Genomic DNA, 9,160 nt, shown 5'->3' with positions numbered 1-9,160 from the left:
ATGTGTGTGTATATATGTGTGTGTATGTGTGTGTATGTGTGTGTGTGTGTGTATATGTGTGTGTATATATGTGTGTGTATGTGTGTGTATATGTGTGTGTGTGTGTGTGTGTGTATATGTGTGTGTATATATGTGTGTGTGTGTGTGTATATGTGTGTGTGTGTATATATATGTGTGTGTAGGGATCAAGGGCCCCAGTGACTTTCCGGTCAGGCTGGGATTATTATTATGTTATGGAACGTATCTGTAGCGCTGTGCAGGTTCTGCCTGACTCAGCTCCAAAATATTAGAAAGCAACGCAAACAAAACACTGACTTGGCAAAAGTCTTTCAAATGAGCAAAAACCAGCGTATAAAAACAGACTGCCTGCCAACTGCCTTGGTTGCTGAGCAACTGTACTGTCAAATGTGATGCAATCATGGTTGCCTCCAAAATCTCACATCCAGGTACAAAATAAACTTAATCATTGTTTTGAATGCTTATTACCCAAAGTGCAACGCTCCACTATTATGGCATCCTGGAAGTTGACCAACATGGAAGATTTTGGTGTAGATGTCAAAACTTTTGGGACGCGCTTGAGTATCTCAAAATTTTGTTGTGCTCATTTCACCCTTTCCAAATGGATCATGAATCTTGCACTCTTCCCCCACACCCAGACTTCAGCTGGACTGTACCATGTTGTGATCCTTCAAGAACAGACAAATCTTACAGCGAGGGCCTGGTAGAAGCAGCCCATGGACAGTGAAGCCTCATGTCTCCAGGGGCCAGCAGAGACAGCATTGCTGTGCTCCACAATGGCCACATCGTTTGTGTTGCCGGGGTAGAGGGTGCTTCTGTACACTGTGCTGGTCGTGACCATCACGGTGCACCTGTTCTTGGATGTGTTGCACATTTGAGCCCAATCTACTACTATAAGCAACAGGATTGTTATGGTGTCTCATGGGAACCTGTACTCGAGGTTCTTGAAATGGAGCAATATCTCCACCCTGTGAACATTTACCATCATTGCAAATATGATTTTGCCAAAAGCTCCAGTTATTCATATCTTGTGTGACCTCTGTGGCGTTGGTCATGATGTGGCAGCAATTAAAGTCCTTGAAACATGCAGGCACAGATGATTTACATGCCTTCCATCATCCCCTTCAAGTAAACCTTGTGTGGGTGGTGATGATGATGATGTGTATCGTGGCCTCACTGTTCCAGAAACATTCTGCAAGATTGAGGATTATCTTAAGTAATGTAATCACACCTTGATATGTTGCTGGGTGTCTGTACATCCATGTAAGTCAAGATGAAGAGCTGGAGTGGCGTGTGGGCGATGTCAAACATGTGCACCTTGAATGATGTGCATGTCAACATCTGAAAACCAGCAGATATGTTAAAGTGTAAAAGTATAAAATCAGTGAGAATGAAGGTTTGTGTTATTCTTCAGATGATACAAATGCAAGTAAATATCTACCTTGTTTTCATTAATAATGATTCATTTAAAATCTCAATTCTGCACTTCAAACTCCTAAAACGGTTTTAAAAAATGACGTGGAGCTCTTCATTTAATCACTTTCCAGAAATGTATTGTTCTGTTTCTGACTTTGAGTGTGAGTTTCGTCTCTCAAACTTTGGTGATTATAACTAACCACAAAAACAACATAATTCAGGTTGAGCGAGTAAACAGACGGAACATCCGCCGCCACAGGCAAGGCTGATCAAATTCCCGCCACAGCATTAATGTGACGTACATCCGTTTACAACGCCGGTCCAATGAGCATTGCGGAAGCTGTCACGAGGCCGCGTCGTGGACCAATCAAAGGGCGCCGGCGGGAAACTCATCTGCTCACGGAAGGGCGCGTGGACATTTGGCGCAAGTTATTCTTCAGGGAGGATTAAATTCAGACAGCGGACACTGGAACCGGATTAAACTGCTTAAAACATATCTTAAAAAGGTAAATTCATCATGAAAGTTGTATTTAAATGCGATGTCTGAGCTGTTGATTTGATTTAAGCGTAAGAATTCTCTGGTGTTATAAAACATTGAGACTGTCAATTAGAGTTCTTACCGCGGGATTGTTTTTAAAGATAAAAGATCTAATGAAGCCTCGTTGTTTTAGCTGACTGACAGACTTCTAAAATGTTTTATACACGTTAATCTAGTCTGACAAAGACGATCAAGCACAGTCGTTTAATCAGATTAATACATTTAACGTTGCTGTTTTTTTCCCAACACCTGTGAGAAGGTACAGAATTTTTTTTTTTTTTTACCTTAAATTTAAAGATACATTAAAAATGGTCAATATTTTACACAAAAAAATTCTGCTGGAAAAATTAAAACTAATGCAAATCAATGTTCAGTGGTTTTCTTCAATTTAATTTTATTTAACTTTTTACAGTAAAAGATGTTGGTCAGATGTTACAGTCTCTAAAATGTAAAACCAAAATGTAGTGCACTTTTTTTTTTAATTAATTTATTTTTTGAGCAGATTAATTACTGATAATTGTTGACGATTCCACAAAAGTGGTGACTGAAAACAATACAACTTTATCTCATCAATCAAGGTTATTAATCCACAAAGTGATGAGTCTGAGTTTCATATCATCAAAGGCCTTTTTGTCTCTTTCTTCTGTTTTGATTTTAGTTTTGACTTTTGACTTTTTTTAGAATTTTGGTGTAAAATGGAAAATAATGTATTTCTTTAAAAAGGTAGTTGTACCATAATGGAATTATAATGATTATAAAATGTAGTCAGGTTTTATTTTACCATTTAAAAAAAAAAAAATCTCTAATTGTTGAAGTGTTACAGAATCCGAGCAGACATTTCAAATTTAATACTTTTGTTTAAACTTGAGTTTGGAATAGAGATAGAAAAACATTTTAAAAAATCCTAACTTTGAATGTGTTAGTGAAATATATACGTGATGTTGGTAAAATTGCTGTGTCGTAACAAACATCAATAATGTTGTTCATCCCATCATTAAAATTCCAGGATTGTTGGTCAAAACCTTTCTTTTCTCAATGATAAACTTTGTTTTTTTTTTGTTTTTTTTTTCGACAGAAAATGCCGAGCACACGCTCCAGAGGTCAGGCTCAACCCACGCTGCCGTTCCCTCGCCGAAAGTCCTGCAGGGTGGCTTCTCGCTCCAAGACGCCCCTGCTGGAAAAAACGGGGACATCTGCAGTAACTTCGCCTGTCAAATCTCACAGTCCTCTCTCGGCTACGACAAGGATTCAGCCCCTGTCTCCACGCCGCCCCACTGACCGGGCCGCGCCCCTGTCTCCATGCCGCCCCACTGCCTCAGACCGGGCCACGCCCCTGTCTCCACGCCGCCCCACTGACCGGGCCATGCCCCTGTCTCCGCGCCGCCCCACTGCCTCAGACCGGGCCACGCCCCTGTCTCCGCGCCGCCCCACTGCCTCAGACCAGGCCACGCCCCTGTCTCCTCGCCGCCCCACTGACCGGGCCACGCCCCTGTCTCCACGCCGCCCCACTGCTGCTGACCAGGCCCCTCCCCTGTTTCCTCGGTGCCAGGATGCTGGAGCGTCCTTGTTCAGCCTCCCTCTCAGAGTTCCACTCAGTCCTCATAAGCGCACAAGTAAGACATCAACAACTGATGTCATGAAAACATCTTTTTCTTTTTTTTTTGGGGGGCGGGGTATTTTCAGGACCTGACCTCCACACCGAGGTCACGTGTGTTAACGTCACCCTTAAAGATCCTGTGTTTTGTTTCTCGAGGTGATGACAACGGTTGTAACCTGCTCGGGTCGCCGCCAAAGCAGAGCAGGTCGGCGCCGGCTGCACTTTGGAAAAAGGGCGCTGACGAGAACTCGCCTTCACCTCGACCGTCCATGTCTCCACGCTCAAAGTCTGACAGGAAGGAGGCGTTTGCCGGGAGTCCCATGGGTCAGACGTGGGAGAAGAGGCCGCCGATCGCTCGGCTCTTCGCAGAAAGTACGAGTGCTCTGGTTCCTGGTTCGTCTTTAGTCCTGATCCCTGTTAACCACCTGCTGTTTGTGTCCAGAGTCGCGGTACCACAGCTTGAAGCGAGCGCTCCACACGGCCGCTCCCGAGCGGCTCCTGTCCAGGGAGGCGGAGCGAGCGTTCATCCGGTCCTTCTTGGAGGATGGGGTGCTGCGGGCGCTCGCGGGCAGCCTCTACATGTCCGGCGCGCCGGGAACGGGAAAGACGGCATGCCTGAACTGTGTGCTGCAGGAGATGAAGGTGGGTTAGCGGGAGAGCTGCGAGACCTGGATCGCTCTTAAAACCTGTTAGATCCGAGTCCTTCTTTGAATTTCATCACTTTGTTGATTGATCTCGTAAACCACGGGTGACGGTGGATTTTGTTTGTTGGTGATGCTGCGTGCAGGATGAGCTGGCGGCTGTGCAGACAGTGCTGGTGAACTGTATGAGTCTGCGGCGCTCCCACGCCATCTTCCCCCTGCTGGCCGACAGGCTGCGAGCGCCCGGCGGTCAGAGCGGCCTGCGGCGGTTCCTGACCGGCCCGGGACCCACACTGTGAGTCGACAGCAGCACGTTTAGAACACCAGAGATAAAAACACAAAACAGTTTTAGCTCCTGAAAAGTTTCCAAACACTTTTTTTTTTTTTTTTTAAGACTTTTGAGCTGAAACGACTCATTGATCCAAAAACCGATCAGATTGACAGGTGAATATTTCAGTTTCCTCTGAGATGAGATCAAACTGCACACGAAGGATCCAAACTTCTTAAACTGATTCAAAAGACTTTGTTTTTTTTAAACCAGTTTTGATCTCGTTGGCCTGAAACTAAAATGTCTTTTCTCTTCTAAAGTTGCAGAGAAACAAGTTTTAAAGTAGATTATAAACTTCTGCAGTAATAAAACACTGAAAAGTGCTTTAAATCTGTTTTTAAATCAGTTTTAAGGTCTCTATTTTTGAAGGTAAAAATTGTTTGCTTCTGTACTTCTTCCATTTTTTAATTGTACACTTGAATGAAACAGTCTCAAAATAAGTCTGACTTAATTTTTTAATAATTTGTTAGCTGGTTATTTGGAGGTGGTTAATATTGACAGATTATTGTTGCGTTCACATTCTGGGAACCCGTCATTATGTCCTATTTTATTTATTATGTTGTTTTTATGTGTAACTGTTGTTGACTTGTCTAATAAACTGAACGCGTCGCTTCAGGTTGCTGGTTCTGGATGAAATGGACCAACTGGACAGTAAAGCACAAGACGTCCTCTACACCATTTTCGAGTGGCCGTACCTGCCCAAGTCCCGCCTCCATCTCATTGGTAAGAGCTCCACCCACATCAGTCAGAATCCGGTTGTTAAGCTCTGAGGTAACGCATCACGTGATAAATCTGTTTCCGGGTCCAAAGACCTGCAAGTTTATAATTAAAGTTACATCCTTTTAAGGATCTACAGTTTAAGTTTAGTTTGTGTTTACAGTGCGCACAAACCTCCGTTAACCACATTCGTCTCTTTCTAAAGTAAGAACACTTAATAAAACTTTTTTTTTCCAAACTTCGCTTTCCCCCCGAACGACAAACAGGAAGCGATCGCGGCTCACAGCAACTCCCACTGAAAATAACGGAGAAACGACCCGAGCTTCTGGCATTTTTACATAAAACAAACACAATAACATCTATAAACCCAGTTAATATATCCAGGAGAGATTTATGTTGGCGTGTTCATGCTGTTGTCTGTGTGCAGCCTGATCAGAGCGTCTCAGTGCAGTTCTCAGTGTTAATGACAGCGCGCCTTTTTTGTTTGGAGCCGGAAGTTGAGACGTCGCATGATGTGTTACGTCACACTTAAACAACCGGATGACTGAGGTGGAAAAAAAAAAAGATCGTTAAAACACTTTCACTGGAGGCGCTGATTGGTTGATTGATTGACAGCTTTCGTTTTCACTTTAGAAACCCAGGATTTGGTTTTCAATCAGTCATTTTATTTGCGCGCAGGAATCGCCAACGCTCTGGACCTGACCGACCGCATCTTGCCCAGACTCCAGGCGCGGCCTAGCTGTCGTCCCCTGCTGTTGAACTTCCCTCCTTACAGCCGCCAGGAGCTCACTGCCATCGTCCAGGACAGACTGTCTGAGGTGCCGTAGCCACGCCCCCCCCCGCCTCAAAAGCCTTTGGTCTGAGTTTGTTCTGAGTTTTGTGTTTTTCTGCCGTAGGCATCAGCTGAGGGGATCCTGGATTCAGCAGCGGTCCAGTTCTGCGCCCGGAAAGTGTCGGCTGTATCCGGAGACGCCCGGAAAGCTTTAGATATCTGCAGGTAAAAAAAAAAAAACACTGACTGTTACACAAATCAAACTTCTTAATTTATCTTTTTAAATTCTGTGTTTGTGATGTTTGTCAAAAAATTTCAGAGATAACTTATTTCATGGAGGTCCTGTTTTGTCGTTGGAGGTGATATTTTACAGCAAGAAACTCGTCTGCCATCCCCGTTGCCATGGAAACGCATTCTGACATCTCTGTCTTTTTATTTCTAGTCTCTGTTAATTACACTTTTGTTTTTCAGGCGAGCCGTGGAGATGGTGGAGTCGGATGACAGACAGAAAGTGGCTGATTCAGAAGTGGAGGTCAAAGGTCGGTGCTGTTTAAATCTTTGTCATTTAAAAAAATATATTGGGTTCAGTTTTTGTGAATAAATTTATTGCTGCATGCGTGTTTCTGACTTTCATGTCCTATGGTGTCTCCAGCGTCACGGGTTGGCGTTCCGCAGGTCGCTCGAGTGCTGTCGGAGGTTTACGGCGACCGCATGGCGTCGCCGAGCGGTGCCGGGGGAGAGATTTTCCCGCTGCAGCAGAAGCTGCTGGTTTGCTGCCTGCTGCTGCTCGTGCAAAACGGCAAAAGCAAAGAGGTCGTCCTGGGCAAGGTGAGCGCCAACGCCACATGTTAGCCTCATGATGCTATCAGGGAAGGATGCCACCTCACGTCATCAAATTGACAGGGCTGAAGGATCAGTTTTATAGTTAGAATACCAGCTCTGTGCAAACCGTGTTCAGGTAGATTAGCATCTGTTGCACTTCAGTCACGCACAAGGCCCCAATGACAGTTGTTAGTCATCACTTTCATGAAATTGCTTAAAAAGAACATCAGACACATCTGACATCTGTTGCTTTCACTTTGCTGCTTCGGTTCAGTAACTCTGTCGTTATACTGCCCCCTGTCTTTGGCGTTGGTAATGCAGCTTGTGCCTATGTAACTTTGCACAACGAAGTATTAACATTGTGCTCAGTGTCGTAAATCACGTTTGCATGTCTCTTCAATCGCCTGTTTCACCGCGTTAGCAGTTGGGCTCGTTCCAAGCTAAATGCTGCCCCCTGTGGACAGATCAGTCATTACCAAATGTGTTCTTAATGGTCATAAATCATGTTTTTAGAGCTTGTAATTCTTTATGCTCCTCCTGTTTAAATGCAGCGCCCCCTGGTGGACGAGGATGTAATTTTTATTTATTGTTTTTCAGCTCCATGACGTTTACAGCCGTTTGTGTGCTCAGAGGCAGGTGGGCGGAGTCAGTCAGGGGGAGTGTCTGTCACTCTGCACCCTGCTGGAGAGTCGAGGAATTTTCTCTCTGAAGAAAGCCAAAGATGCGCGACTCACCAAGGTACGACTCCGTCACTTTGACTAGACACCAAACGCTTTGTTGGCAAAAAAGTTTATCGCTTTGCGTGATGCTGAGCGGTTAGTAAACAGGTAACTGACCAGCAGACGTTGTCATGGTGATGCAGTAACCCTTTTTTTTTTTAAATTGTCTTGCAGGTGTTTCTCAAGATCGAAGAGCGCGACGTGGAAAACGCTCTGAAGGATAGAACGCTGCTCGGAAACATTCTGTCTGCAGGACTCCCGTGATCGCAGTTTACAGCGCCCCCTGCTGAGGATCTGTAACTTTGTTTTCTTTTTCTCCTCATCGTTGTTTTGGTTAAAATGTTGAACCTGCATTAGTTCTGATTTAACAGAATCACTTTGGATTTGATTTTTTTTCCAACTGTAAATAAACATGTACAAGCACTTTTATTTATTTTTATATTTTCTGCTGAGCTGCTGCTCCAGTCAATCACTCCCATTATTGATCTTAATTTTAACAGAAAACTGAATCACTTTTTTTAAAAGGGGGGTCATTTACATCCAGTTTGAAACACCTTTGATTTAACCTGAAACCCATTTTAAAATCAATTTATCCCCCCTTTAATAACTCAGTGCTAAAGTGGGCATTGTCCACTAAAATGTGATTTGCTGTTTACTTGGCCCCGCCCACTATATAAAAAATGACTCACCCGTCATTATCAGTTTTTTTTTTTTGAGTGGTTGAATGAATGCAAACTCTGACAGGAAATGGTCCAAAATAAAAGCCCCACAGACAGGAAGTGGTCCAAACTGCTGTAAAAAGTAAATGATTATTATTTTTTAAGGTTTTGTGTAATTTGACATCACACAAGCTTGACGAGGATAAATGTCAGTTCTTATGTTCAGAGCCATCTAAGCTGGTTTATTTGGAACTGTGACTGGGTCGTGTTGGAGTGGGCGGAGCTTTGGTTCAGACTGGTGCCTGTCGACCTAAACGGCCTCTGATTGGATTAAAGCGTTAACGGCCGCTCAGCCGCAAACAATTTAATCAGATGCAGAGAAGGTTTGGTGGTGGGGCTGAGAAATGTTTAATTACTGATAAGTGATGGGAGGGCGGGGCTTATAGCAAAGTGTGTTTTTTTTGGGGGGGGGGGGGGGCGTACTGCAGTTGGACTTTTTTAGCTACGTTTTAGGTTAGCTACATTTAACCACAAGATTTATCCTTTAATATTCTTACCTTATGACATCAAAGTTATTAAATGCTAAGCTGGCTGAAACAGAGTTAAGAATTGTTTTCCAATGATGGGGTCGTGACCCCACACGGGGTCTGACACAGAGTCAAAAACAGGACCATAAAAAGTTGTACATTAAGACGTAAAAAAAAAAAAAACTTCAGCTGGTTTTATTCAAAACGTGATTGACAGCAACAGCGGATGAAAACATTTTAACTAAATGCAGCAGGTGATCAAATCTGATCAATAAACAAATTGTAAACATTCTGTATTCTTTGCCAACAAATCATGTTACGAAAAACTAAAAATCACTTTCCCCAAACACTTTTGAACATATTTTAACCAAGTAAAAAAACAAAACCCTACAATCTGATCAACACT

At 43.6% G+C, this 9,160-nt stretch overlaps 1 protein-coding gene across 1 annotated transcript; it reads left to right on the top strand.

Moving 5' to 3' along the window:
* The first annotated feature begins 126 nt into the window (after window positions 1-126).
* Window positions 127-7,993, top strand: cdc6 (cell division cycle 6 homolog (S. cerevisiae)). Its single transcript, XM_034189148.1, has 11 exons — window positions 127-3,585; window positions 3,726-3,941; window positions 4,012-4,211; window positions 4,357-4,505; window positions 5,155-5,261; window positions 5,934-6,073; window positions 6,152-6,252; window positions 6,499-6,566; window positions 6,680-6,855; window positions 7,447-7,587; window positions 7,743-7,993. The coding sequence occupies exons 1-11, from the start codon at window positions 3,051-3,053 to the stop codon at window positions 7,830-7,832; spliced, it is 1,923 nt and encodes a 640-aa protein (XP_034045039.1). The 5' UTR covers window positions 127-3,050; the 3' UTR covers window positions 7,833-7,993.
* Window positions 7,994-9,160: the final 1,167 nt, after the last annotated feature.

The sequence above is a fragment of the Thalassophryne amazonica genome, chromosome 15, assembly GCF_902500255.1.
Source record: "Thalassophryne amazonica chromosome 15, fThaAma1.1, whole genome shotgun sequence".
NCBI classification, from domain to species: domain Eukaryota; kingdom Metazoa; phylum Chordata; class Actinopteri; order Batrachoidiformes; family Batrachoididae; genus Thalassophryne; species Thalassophryne amazonica.
Note: the sequence above shows the minus strand (reverse complement) of the source record. Positions and strands in the feature narration are given on the sequence as shown.